The sequence below is a fragment of the Pelodiscus sinensis genome, chromosome 11, assembly GCF_049634645.1.
Source record: "Pelodiscus sinensis isolate JC-2024 chromosome 11, ASM4963464v1, whole genome shotgun sequence".
Taxonomy (NCBI): Eukaryota; Metazoa; Chordata; order Testudines; family Trionychidae; genus Pelodiscus; species Pelodiscus sinensis.
In genome coordinates, this window is record NC_134721.1 from 42,502,413 (window position 1) to 42,520,259 (window position 17,847).

General features: G+C 50.2%; 1 protein-coding gene across 9 annotated transcripts in view; it reads left to right on the forward strand.

Moving 5' to 3' along the window:
- Nucleotides 1-17,847, forward strand: part of HEMK1 (HemK methyltransferase 1, mitochondrial release factors N(5)-glutamine) — a 131,651-nt gene that overhangs the window by 1,949 nt on the left and 111,855 nt on the right. For all 9 annotated transcript variants that reach the window (XR_003090219.2, XR_012906541.1, XM_075939445.1 and 6 more), the window contains exons 3-4: nt 228-319; nt 1,594-1,687. Coding sequence is in view for 7 of the 9 variants with exons in the window: in XM_075939445.1 (XP_075795560.1) it covers nt 228-319; nt 1,594-1,687 (186 nt within the window). In the remaining 2 variants the exon portion in view is untranslated. The remainder of the gene's footprint in view (nt 1-227; nt 320-1,593; nt 1,688-17,847) is intronic.

The following is a 17,847-nucleotide window of genomic DNA, read 5'->3' on the forward strand; positions in this document are numbered from 1 at the left end:
CAGTACCTTTCTCTCTCAATCTCAGAACCTGGCAGGTAATGCAGAGAAATTGTTTGAATCGGTCACTTTTGAGTCTCTCCCTGTTGATTCTGCTAATGATCTGAGATCTCAAGGAATCTGGGGTGCCATTTATTGATGAATGTTATAATGCCTTATAAAGATACTGTCTGGGGACAAAGGAAAGAGGGGAGCAAGCTGCAGAGGTACTAAAGCAATCTCCTCTTCAGATTCACAGCTTGAGTGCTAGCAGTCTCTCCAACCCGCTCACATCCGAGCAGCAGCAGCAGGTGCAGTGGCTGAGCATGAAACGGCTACAAAGGTAGGACTGCCCCAAAGTCATCACAGCCTCTCTTGCTTCCAGTGGGAAGGAGATGGCATGGAGGAAACAAACAGTGCAAGGAGAGCTGCACTCACATGCAGTGTGCCAGAGCAGAGGCCGGTACAGTGTCAGTGTTGAATGACAAGGGAGTGGCAGATTCTGCCATGGGAATGAGGAGGATACATGGGGAGGAACTTTACCAAAGAGACCAGGCCCAGCTGAATGTTGGCTCTGAGTCCATTAGAGAAACTTTCAATAGCATATTGAGCCTCCACTTGCCTGTCAGTTTCCAGTGGATACAGTGCTCTTCTTGGTTCCATGCCATGTTGCTGTGCAGTGTTAAATGGCTGTCACAATCCACCCTGAAAATGGCAGATCCAGCCTCTAAGGAAGTCTCCTCATGTTGGGGACTCCCTGGCTGCTGTAGAGTCGGCAAAACCCATATTCTCCCCCCTACACACAGGATCTCTTGGTATAGGAGTGAATTGGGCCTAGTGTCTGCCAGTCATCTGGAACTGGAGATGGTGGGGCAATCCGGAAATCCTTAGAGACTTCTCTGGATACTGCAGACTGCACCCTCCCAGTTATTCCTGTGGCTGGTGGTTATGGAACACACTTATGTCTTGCAGAAAAGTTTAGCACTGCAGTGCATGACAGAGGATTGTGTAGGGAATCGTAGAAGAGGCCCCCATGAGTCAGTGGCTGCTGGGCTTCATACATTATCCCCTCACTGCCCCAGTGCTCATGGATTTGCCAGCTCCTGGTATTGTCTGATTGGGAGAAGGTGGCAAGTTGCTTTTTCCTGGTAAGGATGCAATAGTGATCACTGCTCCAAGAGAGAAGTTAGTTGTGGGGCCCCACAGAGGACCAAGCTATGGTCCCAAAGTTCAGTTGTTGGCAAAAGCTATAGTCTCTCTTGGAAGGGGAAGTAGAGGCACTACTCCCATCCTTAATAGGCCCCCCTGTGTTGCACAGCCAAGGATCTTTAGCAGTACCAGGATTTTTTCCATCCATGTGCAGAATAAATGGGGTCACTCAGCTAATCATCTGGGCTGGATTTCAATTTCCCTGAGTGGCTGCACAAGTGCCCAGCTTACAGGGAACACTGGTACCAGGCATTTCCCCCCCCCCCTTCTCCCCTCCCGGAGGAAAGGTGTTGCAGTGTCCGTGCCCATGGCTTGGGGGTTGACAAAGTGACTACAATACAGGGGGCTTGTCTATAACAGGAGTATCTGGTCCTAATGTGGTATGTAACCCACCCGCTCCTGTTGCAGGATGCCTGTCCAGTACGTCCTTGGGGAGTGGGATTTCCGGGAACTAACCCTCAAGATGAGACCCCCAGTTTTCATCCCTCGGCCCGAGACGGAGGTAAGACCTTGGGAAGGAGGTGTTTAGGCTGCTCTTCTGTGCACTGCCTTGCTTTGTACAACATGAGTGTCTCTGGGTGATGAGCTGCCCAGACCAACCACCTTACACTTCGTTGGGGTGACAGGTGATGGGGGGGAGCAGAAAAGAGATTCCTGAGACTTTTGTAGGCCAACTTTGTTTCCCTGCTGGAGGAGAGAGCCACGTTTCTCCCAGCCCCACACTAGGGCAGGTTTTGTTAGTGAGTAGGTTGCGCCTTGGCTAGTGGCAAGGATACCACAGGTGGGAGGAGCTGGAGTCCTGTCCTTTTGTCTGTTATGGTAATGACTTTCCATAGTCTAAGGACAGTTTAATAAAGCCCAGCGGTTGGTACTTTGATACCAGAACAATGGTGCATTTATTCAGAGCTTAACTTAACTGAATCAGTCTGTGGTGGAAGGTAGCAATTGCTATTCTTCAAATCTCAGGCTATTGGTGGTGGGATACCTGGCTCCGATCTCTGCCTTTGCTGGCTCAGACTGAGCCCAGGTTGGTAGGGGAGGGAAGCTGTTGCCTTCTGATGGCTGTTGGGTAGCCTCAGCAGGGCAGGCCCTGAAGAACTGGGACTCTGGTGTGGGTCTTAGATGAGGTGGGGTGCGTATCTCTGAGTCAGGCGAGAGAACTGGCTGGCTGAGGGGTTTGGCCATGAATCTTCACACCTGGAGCTCACTGTCTCAAATCTGGTCCAGGCTAGTTAGTAACTAAATGCTTTTATGATATGACTACAGGTTGGTGGCCATTGTGAACTCAAGTGGTGGGTGTCTGCTCGCTTCCGCCTAGGCAGGTGCCCACGTCTCAAAAACGGTTAATACAGTTAGCCCCCTTAACCACTGGCAGTCTCAGAGATGCCAAAGGCGGGGTGAGTCATGGAGACTGAAATACATGGCTCATATAGGAAGCATTTTCTAGCTCGGGGTGAGGTACTAGGGATGTCAATGGTTAACTAAGCAGGTGATGCTTTCCTGTTACGGTTAACCAGTGGGCTGAAGCAGCACCTGCATGACGTGGACAGGTGGCTGGTCCAGACTAGTGGAGCCCACCCTGGCAGGGGTGTTCCAGCCCAGCCAGAGCAGTCCCTGTCCATGTCTGGGGGGGGGGGGGGGCGGGAGGAGCGCTCGGAGTGCTCAGCTCACCTGCCCCCGTTTAAGTGGTTAACCAGTTGATCATAAATCTTTAATCTGTTAACTGATTAAACAGGATTTTACATCCCTAATTGGGAGAGTACCTAGATGTGCCGCACCTGATCTGTATGTAAAGAGAGAACTTCTAGTCCCCAGGTTGTCCATCCTTTTCTTTTAATAACCGAAAATAGAATATTTGGAGGGAGGGATTTCTATTATTTGGTCAGGCAAGAGTGTCAGGGCCTGATCCCGGTTCTTCCTGAAGTCAGTGGCAATGCTCCCATAGATTTTAATGGGAAGACAGGCAGGCCCTAGGTGAAGAATCCTATCCCCTTCGCTTGTGATCCCATTTGGAGCAAGTGCCCTGAGTGATGATTGTTCTGTGTTAGAAATCTGCCCTTCAACAGCTAAAGCCAAAATCAGCACCCAAAAAGAATGGTGTCTTGCAGCTGTGTGGCACAGATAGGGCTGCTGCTGTCAGCTTCTGAGAGCACGTCCAGCCTCTGAACCTCTAATTAACGTCTGCAACGTCGGCACAAATACCGCAGGGAGCATGTACATTCTGAAAGTCAAAACCATCAATGCTGTGCTTTAATTCTCTCCCTGCAGCACCAGCCCACCAGTCCTTAAACAAAGGCCTACTGCATGAATGGCAGCCCATGACTGCTAATGCAAGAGAGCATTCCTGGTTGTGTTCATATGTTTCCATGGTTTGGTAAATGCATCTCCTCTGGCCCAAATTACAGTGCTGTATTTGAGGGTGTTTAATGCAGGCAGCAACCCAGTGTGAGCAGCTTAAGTGACCTAAATTAAACCTAAAGGAGGTCACCATAAACTGGAACAAGAGTGCCCACTGAGGGGCTGATCCAGGTATAGCTTCAGTGGTTTAAATTCACACCTGAGGTTATACCAAAAATGTACAGACAAGCCATAGATAATCCAGACACAGTGCCTTTTTAACCAATAAAATGGAGTCCTTTTCCAGCCCTGCATGGAATCTCAGCATCACCCCCCTTCTGCGCGTGGGCGCCCTAGCCTTGCTGGCACTCTACCAGAGAGTCAAAAGGCTTCACATTTCTCCTTTGTTTAGGCTCCTGGGAATGTTTCTTGCTCAGCAAATTCCTTAGTAGGGAGACGTGGCATGTCTTGCCACCCGCTAGTTTAGATCTAATTTGCCCACCCTAACTGGAAGGAGGAAGCAATCAGGCAGGCACTTGTGAGAGGTCAAAGACTGGCAGGCAGGTGATCGATGCTGCTGCCAAATTAGGATGACTCCTCTGTTCTTCCAAAGTGTCATTTCATTTGGAAAGGGAAGAAGAAATAGCAAAGGGTCCAAAGAGTGAGGGTGAGAGGGTGCAGTAGTGGGACTGTGGTGATGAGTAGGGAGTCTACCCTGTGGCAAAGAGTTTTCTGAGTGTAACAGATACTTAGAGCAGCAGCATCATAGGCCACGGGCTTCTACTGCTGCTTCTCTTGTAGCTGTTGCTGTTTCCCGGCTTCTGTTGTGACATCATTTCTGTAATGTCACAGGCTGGTCAGCAGTGGCATAGAGAGAGGCGGTGAGGTGGTCTGAGCTGCACTCTTGCAGCTGTGGATGTCTGTGTCTCCCTCAGGTCTGGTTCCGTTGAGCCTGTATTGAGTAATGGGAGCATCTGCTGCTGGCTCTGATGAAGCTACTGTATTCTGAGCCACGTCTGAGCCATGTGTCCTTTCTACCTGGGCACTGACACCATTCCCAACAGTGACCTCTAGTTTAATGTCAAGCTGACACAGAGGAGTGGGAGCTCAGTTCTTTTTTGATTGTCCTCAAAATGTGTGTGGGGAAGACCATTTTCATCACAATCCCAGCAAACACCTGGGCCAGTTGACACTGTGTGGGAGCATGGCTGTGGGGGAGGATACTTGGATAGGAGTGGGTGGGACAGGCCCAGATACTGAGCAGTGTCATGCTTTGTGCAGATGTTCTCTCCAAGCACCACATGCTGTGTATCATCTGTTGCTCAAGCTGAGTAGGTATCCCACTCCTCCTCTCTGCTGCTTCAGACACTGATCTCTGCATGGTGCATTTCAAGGGTGGGTGTTGCGCTGCGTGTGCTGCCATTGCAACTAAGGATGTTAAGAGGCAGATAATTGGATACCGTTTGTATCGACTACACAATTAGTCAATAAGGGAAGGTGCTTACCCCCTCTGCAGCTCTGCAGTTGAAATGTAGTAAGAGCCGGGCACACCGGCAGGGGTAGCTCCTGGACCTGGCGCGAGCTGGGACTGAGAGGCAGTAGCTTGGGGGGCGGGCAAGCGACATTGACTCCTGTTTCTCCCTTCCCTTCTTTGCTGTATCTGATATAGAGGCAGCAAGGGGGAGAATGCAAGTAGTCGACTCAACTACCCGATAATTGATGAACATTACTTGGTTACTAGGTGTTACAGAGCAATTAAAAAAAGAAAGATTAAAATGCAGGCAATCGTTTCCCTGGCATTCAGTATGGAAAATTACAGTGTAAGGGGGAAGGCCATGGACTCAGCACAGAGAAGTCCAACAAACTCCAAAATAAAGAAAATAACCTGATCATATCTGACTAACCATTCCCTGTTCTACTCACATATTTGTTATTCCAAGATTGTGTCCTTCCCAAGGCATGGATGTCACTGGAAATTTCATGCCTGGCTCCCTGTCTCAATTCATGTCTCCCAGATCTCCTCTGGTCACACACAGACTGGCACAGGAAGACCACTGCTTCCAATTTAAAACCTATACACTGTTTTCATTGGCTCTCCTGGCTTTCTGCCAACTCACTTCCAGCTTTCCTGGCATTTCTGGGGACTCTCTAGGACTCACTGTCTGTGGTTTTAATCCTTACAGGCAATTTAGTTAACTGAATGGCTGGGATGTCCAGAAAAGAGCAGAATCCCTCCCACTCTTCACAAGCTGATACTAAACTCTCAGAAAATTCCTGCCTTCTCAAAGGCTGCATAAGATTTCAGACTGCAAAGTGAAAGGCTTAAGATGCCAAAAGCGTTTTGCAAGCAAGGTGTTGGATTTATTTCTGTATTTCTATCCTAGATTTACCCATCTCAGCAGTTTGCATAGGTGGAGATTTTCCTGCCAAAGGTGGTCTCTGTTTTTGATGTATAGTTATTGTTTGGTATCTGATTTTCTGGATTGAAATGGACCAGGACCCCACTGCCCTAGATCATGTAGAAAAACAGTCCCTGCCCCAAAGAACGTAGTCTGGGCAGGCTATAATTCCACAATGGGGCCATGGTCTTTTGGGGGAAATACCTTCCACAGACTCCCAGGCGAGGTTGTGTGCTGCTGTTCTACATCAGGAGTCTCAAACTCTCAGTCCGCAGGCCATCCCAGCTGGAGCAGTTGTGCAATCCGGCCTGGGAGTCCTGGGGTAGGAGGTGGTGTCCATTCCAGTCCCCCAAACCTGGCCTCTACCTGCCACTATCCCAGCCTCTCCCCCCATGGCACCCAGGGACATGTCTGTAGGGGTTACTGGGGAGAGCTAGTGCAGTGTGGTAGCACTGTTCATGTCTCCCCACCCTGCATACCCACGGCAGAGGGAACCATGGGGAACTGCTGCCCCAGGCTCCTCCTCTCCCCTGGTAAGCCCCACGGCCACATCCCTGGGGGACAAGGTGCCATGGGTGGGAAGTGGTGGGGGCATTGGCAGGAGGGAGTTTGGAAGATAGGGATGGACAGCCCTGAGTTTGAGACCCCAGTTCAGTGTACAGGTGTATTAGCCTCTGTATTAGCCAAAATCAGGTGAAGAATGGTTCAAGCCAGAGGCAAGCCAGGTGTGATCTTACATGTGTCACTACAGACTAAATTAAGCCTTATCATAATTTCACATAGAGGAGTTTTTAATTTGGTTCTATTATTTGCTTGCTAGAAAGTTATTATTTTGGAAACACACATGTCTGTCCCCTAGAGGGCACTCCAGGCTCAAATTCACGCCCTACTCCATAAGGTCCTTTGACTTCCAGGAATTATTTTCCTGTAGCTGTGCTGATTAACTGAGTTTCCGGGGTCTGTGTTCCTCCCTGAATAGTGAGGCTGGCACTGAGGCAAGTGAAGGCTCTGTTTAGAAGTAGACATTGTCTCCCTCCAAATCCCACTTTCCTGCCAGAGGGGAACAGTTGGGTCCCTCCAGAGCCCTCTGAAGCGCCTTGTGGGTTTGCTGAAAGCGGGGCCACAGGAAGGGACAGCTCTCCGTTATCCTTCGCTCTCTTCCCTGCAGAACAGTTATCTAGTATTGCCTGTCACCTTAGGCCTTGTCAGAGCCCATCAGCCCACTGCAGCCTTACCCGCAGCCTTTGACATTTCCACAGCCCTGTGGCTTGCTAAGATCTTAGCACCTTTCAGAGTCATAAAGAACACAGATCACTGCCCTGTGAAGAGGAAAGGATGGAGTCAGGACTGAGAGACCTATTTAGCCTAGGAGATGTGTGTGTATGTAAAATCGTAAACCCCGTTTTCTGTGATGCACATTTCTGAGACTCAGTGTACGAAGACAGGAAGAGGGATAGCTAGTTGGTTAGCATTGCAATGGGCCAGAGTCAAGGTTGGGGTTTTTTTGATTGGGGGGAAGAGGAGGAAACATGAATCCCTAGTTGTACATTTCTTAGGTTTCTCTTTGCTTATTTTGGCAAGAGTAGGAGTATTGTTTCATGTATAACTCTGATGCTCTCGAATGGAAGTAAGCATGGAAACTACCAACTTGCCACTATCAGATAGGAGTGTGAGTCCTAGATTGCAGAGAGAGGCTCATGCTAGTGCAAAAGAGTATTACCACCTCAGCAGCCTGGGGAGTGGTGTCATGATCTAAGTGCTTTGATCACATGCTCACGGGATCCAGACAGGTTTGTACTCACGGTGACTAGCCTGTACTGCTGCTCACCACTGCCCGTGTTGCCAGTGCTACAGCCATCAAGCCAGTGTGAGTATAGCGATGCACAGGGCTTGACAGGCGGTGGTGAGCCCTACTCGCCAGCTGCACGGTTTGGCATGCTGTGCATGCGCAGACCGCGCTGTGCATGCGCTGATTGCACTGCGGCACCGTGCCAGGCTAAAATCTACTCTCCACGGGCGAGTAGATTGCCCTAATTGTCGAGCCCTGACGATGCAAGCTGGGAATCCCACCCTCACGTTCAAGCATAGGCATTCCCTGAGCAACATTTTGTTTGGTTTGAAATATGTTCTATGAGCATGTGATCAAAGTTTTGCTCAAAGAGGGCTTTCCTGGGTTATAACTGAACTTTTAGTTAACCTTAATTATGAACCTTTTAATTTCTTCAGAGCCCTACAAACGGGAGAAGAACAGGGAAGATCTGGATTCATTAATCTGTGTATTTAAATAGACAGATTGCAAGGTGGGGGATTCCTCCAGTATTTTACATGTGAGCAGCCCAATGTTTGTCTGTTTGAGAAGCCAGTATTGATGCTGGATGACGATTTCTAATGCAAAGCCCCTGCTTTTATTCCTCGGACTCCTTGTGAATTCCACAAATTGCATCACTTTCCAGCAAGAGCAGAAGGCCACATAGTCTAGTGGTTAGAGCAATGGATTAGGAGCCAGGAGACTTGAATTCTCACCCCACTTTGCCAGTGAGCTGCTGTGTGACCCAATGCAAATCACTTCCCTCATTGGGGCTCTAACTTCCCTGGGTGTGAGGCAGAGATGCTGTTGCTTGGCCGCCTTTGGAAAGGACTTTGAGATCCTGTGATAAAATGAGTTATTCTAGGGCAGCCAGGAGAGCCTGAAAAAGATTTGGAAATGTCGCTTTTTAATTAAAAATCCCCAACCCTTCTTGGCAAACTCAAATCGTTCCCCTCGGTTCTGAGCAGAGAGGAGGCAGTTTGCCTTTAGGGGCACACATGGACCTGCGCACGTGTGGAATTGAGTGATTTAGTGCAAGCTCTGGATGTTGCCTCTCTACCATACTAGTTGTTCCCTGTATCTCCCTGCCTTCGTACCACACGGGGGCTCTTATTTTCCTGCCTTTCATGTCTCTGCTTCTTTGGAGTCCTGATCTGTTCCAGACTGGGCCCATCGTTCTCAGGGCCTCAGCTGAGAGGCAGTGTGGGTTAGCAGTTAAAACACAGGGTGCGAAATCAGGACTAAGCTGGGCAAAACTACTGCAGAAATGTAATTGGGAAAAGTTGTTTGAACAAAGCCTTTAGATGAGCTTGGACAGAATCCACAACCTGTTTCTTTTGCTCCTCGCCAACAGTAGCCTACATGAGGTTTTCAGAACACAGGAATGGCCAGACAGGATTGGGCCAGTGGTTCATGTCATTCAGGATCCTGCCTTTTATAATGGTCAGTAAGGGTGTAAGAGTTTAACCGGTTAACCGATGAGCATCAGCTTATCAGTTAACCTAACTGGTTAAACTGCCAGCTGCCACCAGGAGCATTCAACCATGTAACCAATTGAATTTCAGTTGGTTACTTGGTTAGTGGGGCTTTTTAAATTTTACATCCCTAATGGTCAGTACCCACATGATTGAGAGGAAGCTGGCGTTATGTGAATATTCAGGGCCAGCTATGAGAGGATAAAGATGAATGCTGGAGATATCCAGGCAGCCACCTCATAGTTTGTTTGGGATCGCCTTTTTTTTGGGGGGGGGGGGCAGCATCCCAGCACTAGCATGACAGCTGCAGTGCCCCACCAGCATGCAGTTGTCTAGGGTCTGTGTGGGAGTGACGTGTGGCCTTTCCCCATGCTGCCAGCCAGGGTATGAACCAGGACTGCCATGAGCTGTTCTGCCTTCTGAACATGGAGCTGGCCTGGAGGCCTAGTGTTTAAAAGGGGCAAAGGGGGGATTTTCCATGTCTTTCAAGGTCATTGCCATTTGCTCACATTTCCTGCTTGGCCTTGCGTGCCCTGTTACAGAGTAATTGGGAGCTAGTGGACAAACAGACAGCGAGGGGGCGATCAGATTAGGCTCTGCCTAGAGTCCTGGGTTCTGGAAAGTGCCGTTTCTGGAAAAAAAAAAAAACCCGCATGTAAAAACATTCCCAGGAAGTGTAAGTGTGTGTGTGTGTGTGTGTGTGTGTTTGTGTGCGCGCGCGCACGCACATCCAGACTGCTGTATACCTCACTGTCTTCCCAATGCTAACCTGAACGCTTCCCAGGCAGTGCACCACCCTGGCTGCTGACCCTCAAACCTGCTGCCTTCGGGTACAAAGGGGCGCTCCCAGGTGGTGCTGAGACGTGCCAGAGTCAGAGTGGCTGGGAGAATAAGCAGGTTAATGTGCTATCTCCCTGCCTCTGCAGCTGTTACATTTGTGTTATGTGGAAGAAAAACGCAGTTACACGCTCGTGTTTATGATTGTACTGAGCAGTATTAATATGTATCGTCTGTGATTTCACAGAGCCTTGGAGCCCCAGTCGTAGGCCGGGCCCTGTTGTGCTCGGCATTGCACAGACACGGAACAAAAAGGCAGTCCCTGTCCAAATGAGCTTCCAATCTATAAAATTCTGTCATCCCACATGCAGCTGGGCTCACACGCGGCTGGGCCCACTCACCTCATCTCTGGCCTACAGCCCACCTGGTATGTCCTGGCTTGCCCTTCAGTATGCACAGTACTAAACCAAAGCACCCCTGCCCTGAGTCTAAGGATGGAGGGTAACAGTGGCGCAAAACTGTGCAGGGTTTCTGTGATACAGCTCTCTAGACATTGGAGGACGACTGGGAATCAGCAGCCTCTTTTCTCTTGTACTTACAAGAGATTGCATGAGTTCTCCACCAAAGTCTAAGATGAATCACTCTACCTCTGCAGACAGCTTTCGCATGGCAGCCTCCTAATGCAAATGGGAGGTAGGATGACCTCATTAAAGCAGTGCACATCCAGAGTTCCCACTGTGTCCCACCCCGAGGCTACTTCTGCACTGCACAGTTATTTCAGAATAAGCCATCCCGGAATAGCTTATTTCGAAATCACCCGTCTACACTGCAGGGAAGCCTCAAAATGAGTCTGAGGCAGGTTTCCCTAATGGAGCCGTGCTATCTCGATTTAGAGCCCCAGGAGGAATAACTTAGAATGGCCCTGGTGAGGGGCTGTTTTGAAATAGCAGAAGTGGAGCGTTTACACACGTCTTATTTTGAAATAGTTATTTCAGAATAGGCGTTATTCTTCGTAGAATGAGGTTTACAGAAGTCAGAATAAGCCGTCCATTATTTCGAAATAATTTTGAAATAATGAAATTGCTGTGTAGACGCTCGCATAGTTATCATATATATAGTAGCCCATTGTCTGTGCGTCTGTAACACTGACGTACACGGCCATGCCCCCTGGCTGTGTACGTCAGCGCCCCGCCCCCCTTCCCCTCCCTCCGTGGCAGTTCAACTCAGCGCTGCACTGCTCAGCTGAGCCCCGGCAGAGGGGCAAGCGAACCCCAAACGGCCGCTTGCCACCCCGGGCCCAGCTGAGCAGTGCTCAGCTGGGCCCCGGCAAGGGAGCACTCAGCTGGGCCCAGCAGGAGTGTCGCTTAGCTGGGCCCAGGGAGGTAAGCGGCTATTTGGGGTTCGTGCTCCCCCAAAGGGCGGCTTGCTGCTGCTTGTTCCCCTGCCGGGGCCCGACGGGAGCGCCTCTCACTTGAGCTGTGCAGCGCGCCACGCAGGGAGGGGAAGGGGGCAGGGCGCCACGCAGGGAGAGGAAGGGGGGCAGGGCTGGCCGGAAGGGGGGTGGGAAGCAGAGCTGGGGGAGTTCGGGGGCTGTGGAGCTTGAGGGGAGGAAGGGGGGGCCTGGAGGAATGGGGGAGGGAAGCAGCGCTGGTGGGTGGTGTCCGGGGGCTATGGGGCGGGCTGGCTGGCTGGCTGGCAGGAAGAGGGGGTGGGAAGCAGAGCTGGGGGAGTATCGGGGGCTGTGGGGCTGGATGGGAGGAAGGGGGTGGGAAACAGACCTGGCGAGGGAGGGGTGTGCAGCGCGGACCCCAAACGGCCGCTTGCTGCCACTTGCTTCCCTGCTGGGCTCAGCTGAGTGGCGCAGCGTGCCACGGAGGGAGGGAAGGGGGGCGGGACGCCAGGGAGGGAAGGGAAGGGGGGCGGAGCTGGCCAGAAGGGTGGCGGGAAGCAAAGCTGGGGGGGGATCGGGTGCTGTGGGACTGGACGGGATGTGGGGGGCAGGAAGCAGACCTGGCGAGGGGGTGGTGCAGCCACTGGCCGCAGCCGGACCCCAAACGGCCACTTGCTGCTGCTTGCTCCCTGGCCACGGCCCAGCTGAGTGGCGCTGATGCTGTGCCGCTCAGCTGAGCCCTGGTGGGACAGGAAGGGGGGCGGGGCGGTGATGTACACGGCCAGGGTGCAGGGCCATGTACGTCACCGCCCCCCTTCCTCCTCCCGCTGTGGCGCTGAGTGGTGCGCCCCTCAGCTGGGCCGCCGCGGGGGAGGGGTTGGTGACGTAGACAGCCCCTCCCTCTGGCTGTGTACATCACTGCCCCCTTCGCCTCCTGCTGTGGCACTCAGCTGAGTGCTGCGCCCCTCAGCCGGGCCACCAGGGAGCCAATAGCTCAAGGGGCTGTTTGGGCTCCCCTGGGGTGGGAGGGGAAAGGAGGGGGTGATGTACATGGCTCTGTCCCCTGGCCGTGTACGTCACCGCTGAGCAGGCAGCACTCAGCTAAGTGCCACGGCGGGAGGGAAGGGGAAAGGGGGCGGGGAGAGACAGAGGGGAGAGAGAGGCAGGATGAGAAGAGAAAGGGAGAGTGAGAGGCAAGAGGGGGAGAAGAGAAAGAGAGACAGAGAGAGGCAGGAGGCAGAGGAGAGCTGAGAGAGACAGAGGAGGCAGTAGGAGGAGAGAGAGAGAGAGAGAGACAGAGCGAGAGCGCTCTGGAGAGAAGACCTGAAAATCCCGACTTATGATGGGCTAATTGGCTAGTTTCAAAATAACAGCCGTTATTCTGAAAAACTTTGCTGTGTAGACACTCCCTGAGTGGCAGAGAAGTGGATGGGGTGAAGAAGTTAATTACACAAGTTAATTTTCAGCATTGAAAAGCTTTCTTGAGGAAGATGTTTTTCAAATGCTTTTTTTTCTTGTGAAGAGTCTGTTTTCAGTGAATAATTTGTGATGAATAACTTATTCCATGAAATTCATTTTTTTAAATTTAACTCCTACATTTCCTGGAAATGGCTTGCATAATTCCATGAATCTGACCAATAATTGTCATGAAAATCATGGCCCTCTATACATTCATGAAGAAGTTCATTGTGATCTTCCATGCATGAGACACATGAGTTCATTTTGATTGGAAACACACATTATACCTTGTTTCTGTTCCCAGAGTGGATGATGATCAGTAACTTTTAGGGCTTGTCTTGTTCTGGGTGCCTCAGCGGCACAGCTATAGCAGGTTAGCATCCATAGTGTAGGTTCTTTTTACAGCAATGGAAGGTTTTTATCATCTGTGTAAATAATCCACCTCCCTCAGTGGCAGAAACTAGGTTGAAAGAAGCATTTTTCCATTGACCTAGCTGCCTGTATGCTGGGGGGAGAAGGGGAAGTGGGGGGAAGGGTTAGGTCAGTAGAACTACAACACTTGGGTGTAAATTTTTCATGCCACTGCGTGACGTACATTTTAAGTGTCATCCAGGCCTAGAAATCAAGTGTCTGAGGTTGATGCTTATACTTTGAATCTTAAATTTGCTGCTTCCATGAATGTTTTTGTCTAGTGGAAAGCTAGTAGAGGAAGGATGGTCTGGTGAATGACATGGGGGATCAGGACAATGGAGCCCTGGGTTCAGCCACCGATTTCCTGTCCCTCAGTTCCTTCTCTGTAACATCAGGGTAGAACTTCTGTACAGGAGTGTGGTGAGAATAAATCCATTCATGACAACAAGGTGGTCAGATATCTTGGGGGTGTGCAGTGTGTCTCTAGAAAAGAGTGGAAATGGGTCCAAATATGGCTAGTTCAGATTCAGCATTTGGATTCTCGCTAATAGACACAAACAAGGTAAGGTGATTTTTGTAGGTATTTGCTGAGCCCTAGTCATGAGACTCTTTCCATCTCCCCATCTTTGCACCGCAGGCTGCCTGCCGGATGGAGCGGTGCAGCTGGAGAGCTTGTGGTTTGGGTTCTGGTGAGCAATGCCCTGACTTTCTCTTTGTGCAGCTGCAGTTCCAAGAAATACAGTGAACGACAGACCCAGCCACAGGGAGGGAGAGCTAATACTGAGAACCTTGTGAGCATGTGTGTGCTGAAGGGGCGGGGCTAGGGTTCCTGGAGAGCTGGGGGCGTTTGCAAATATGCACGTTTATTTCACAGTTAGCTTGGAAGATGGAAAGAAAGAAACCACAGCGCGAGGCAGGGGGATTCAGACAGTCAAGTCAAATAAGTCACTGTGGGAAAGTGGCTGAGGGCTAGCTGAGCTGCTCTGTGAAGGTCAGCAACAGTTGAGAGGTTTGGAATGATATTCGGAAATCTTTTTTTCACCCCAAACATCCAAGGGTCCTCCTGCTCTGTTCCTGTTCCAGGCTTTTCTCAAACGCCCTCCCTCTGTCAGAGATAAAGGGGTACTGGAAATCACTGTCTGCAGCAGCTGCCAACACCGCAAATGGTCACTAGAGCAAAGTTCCCACTGAGCCCAGGCTCCCTGAAGTTCTCTCAGTTTGGTTCAGTAGGGGTGCCAAACTCAGATCCACCCATGTAGCAACCTTTTCCCTCCCCCTACATCCCCAGCCCAACAGCGTATAGATGCAGATGATTCCAGGGTATCTAGATCACAGGCATTCTGTCCTGGGATAGGGCTGTTACGTACCGACGACCACAAGCTCTGAGAACCTCCCAAATATTTGTGGCTTTATCCCCATGCTGCCCCTGTGAGATTGGGGAATTACTGTTGTCCCTGTTGTACAGGTGGGAGACACGGGCACAGGAAAAGAGCATGACTTGCTCATTGTGTGGCAGAGCTGGACATTAACTCGTAGCTGTGTGCTCTGCCACAGCACCATCCCTCCTTTGCAGGTGAGCCGCAGCCACAGGGCAAAGCTGTGATGGAGGATGGAGAGTGTGAAGGCGGCTGTGCTCCTGCTGGCTGGCGTTAGAGTGCAGCGGATGGGCACGCTGTATGCAGGGCAGGAGAGGTGTGCTGCAGGCCTGGGCACTAAGCTCTCCCCCTGTTTGTCTGGGGTGGGAAATTCCAGGCTTCTGTCCTGGGAGTGACACTTCCACCCTCAATGCTCCTCCAGTCCAGCCCATCATCTCTTGTCACTGCTTCCCTCCTTGGGTGGGAATCCTGCCCTCTCTGCTGCACTCCACCAGCCTCTTCTCTCTCACCCTTCTGCAGCCATCCCTGCTGCTGTGGCTCAGTCAGGGATTTCGCCTTGGGGAGAAATGGACAGTCTTTCCTTGAAGGCTGTTAGCGGCTCTGTGGGTAATGCCGAAGGGTGCCCACGTCCCTTTTGCATTGGCAAGAGGAGAGGAAGATGTCCGAGACCTCCCGCCCCCCAAGATTGCTACGTGCCAGAGCAAAGGTGCAGGTGATCCTTAGGAGTAGGAGAGGGATTTTCTTTTAAACAATCTTCCCTCACACACCCTTGGTTGCACAGAGAGAAGCATAAATCCAACACCTCTGCCACTACGTGTGGCAGTGACGCAGGTCAGCAGGATTTTGAGCGTGTGAGCTGCACACGCACTGGCTCTGATGCAGTAATTTGCAGTTTAGTAGTCCCATAATTGAGCATTTGTCCATCAAGTGGATAACATGCCTCTCCAGTGCCCGGGGGTAAATACCTAACTAGGTCAAATTTCTAAGGTGATTTGTTAATGTGTATCTCAGGTTTTTAATACACAGCAGTATTAAAACCCCGACCCCTGGCAGATGTGCCCTAGCTCTTGAACTTCTGAAGATTGTCATATGTGGCTCGGAGGGACTGTGAGTTTTTCCCCCTCTGATCTGTGCTATGGCTTATACTTTGAATCTTAAATTTGCTGCTTCCATGAATGTTTTTGTCTAGTGGAAAGCTAGTAGAGGAAGGATGGTCTGGTGAATGACATGGGGGATCAGGACAATGGAGCCCTGGGTTCAGCCACCGATTTCTTGTCCCTCAGTTCCTTCTCTGTAACATCAGGGTAGAACTTCTTTACAGGAGTGTGGTGAGAATAAATCCATTCATGACAACAAGATGGTCAGATATCTTGGGGGTGTGCAGTGTGTCTCTAGAAAAGAGTGGAAATGGGTCCAAATATGGCTAGTTCAGATTCAGCATTTGGATTCTCGCTATGGCTAGGGCCCCACCAAATTCATGGGCCGTTTTGGTCAATTTCATAGTCGTAGGATTTTAAATATGGTAAATTTCATGATTTCATCTATTTAAATTAGGGATGTTAACATGTACTCTGCACACGGTTACCCAGTAAGCCTGGACTCATTGGTTAACCTGCATGGTAACATGCACATACACACACCCGCTGCCTCCCACAGAGGCAGCAGCACGGGGGAGGAGAGGACAGGTGTGTGGGGGGGGGGGGAGCCAGCTGTCAGCCGACGGTCAGGGCAGTGAGTCCCTTATGACCGGCTGAAGTTCTTTTAAATTGTGCTTGGTTCTGTTACAGCAACTGAAGGAGTCAGGTTAAAGCTTAAACAGTTACTATTTTATTGTTACAGGGTAAACTTAGTTGTTAAATGCTACTGCTGTGTTACAGATAACACAGCCACTACAAAGGAAATTACACTAAGAAGTTACTTACAGGTACCATGAAACCTTTTTGGTTCTCTGAGCTCTTATTAAATGCATGCAAAATAGACACATAGCAGGTATATATTCTCACCCCTGCGTTCCAGACTTGGCGTGGCCAGCGTCTTTCTCTCAATCCCTCGGGAAGAAGTAGGGCGAGGTTGGGCGTCCCACAGACCTCGGGAGACAATCAATACCTGCCAGCAGGTATAGATGATTGGAGCTCAAATGGGGTGGGCGGCTGAACCTCTTTTATACCCCTTGGGTCATGTAGGCTTCTTCCTGGGCTCAAGTGGCCATTAAGGAAAAATGGCTTTGAATGCCAAGTTTCCCACGAAGGGTGCAAAGCATAATTTACACCTGGGAAAATGCAGACAATGGGCACCTCTGGTATGTGATGGGCGAAGATTCCTCTCTGGGACAGTGCAGGCGTGTCAATTACTGGTACTAGCCATCAGGGCGACGGGAGGCCCCGGGTCGTCAGCTAGCCCATTTACTGTCTGGTTTCTGTTTATGGTAGAGTCAGGGACAGGCAGCAAACCTGTGTTCCCAGGGCATCAAAGGCTGACTGCCTTTCTCTTGCTCTCTGGGGGGGGGAAAAACAAGATGGGGCTCGTGGAAAAACAAGATGAGGTTTTGTGTCTGGCTACACCAGCTTAAAAGAATTCACCATGTCCCTTGATAATCGGTTTCAAAGGTTAATTATGTTGATAGTTAAAATGTTTCCAGTGATTTCCAATTAGTTTTCATGACTTCATCTTCCAGCTGTTGGATCTTTGTTATGCTTTTGTCTGCTAGATTGGTGGACTGAGGTTACAAAAGGAAATCTGCATTCTGTAGCAGTAATTAGCTCAGTGAAAACTCTCAATGTGAGAATATATAGTAGGTATTGTATAATTAATATGTAAAGCCAATTGAGAAGCCTCTGATTCCAGTCTTATATCGTGTCTAAGTCAATTTCTTATACCGTGCATATTACCATAGTATTTGGGCACTTTCCAGTATTTCATTAAGCAACCTAAAACCTGTCACGTGTGTTCTCTCAGCCTCTTGCCAGGGGGAGCAGCATGAGCAGTGAAGAGGGGTTTTTGATGGGCTTTAGAAGTGGGAGAGGTTGGTATAATTATAGCTGTGTGTGTATGGGAGGGAATGAAAATTCAGAAAAATGTAGCTTGTACTTGGAGCATAAAGGGGTGAGGTTGGTGCTCAGTTTCTCTCTGGCTATGTGATGTGCTGGCATCTCTTTTCTGCTCTTCTGTTCTTTTGCTACTCCCCAGACAGAAGCTCCAGTCTAATGATGTAGGATTTGGGGAATGCAGTTCC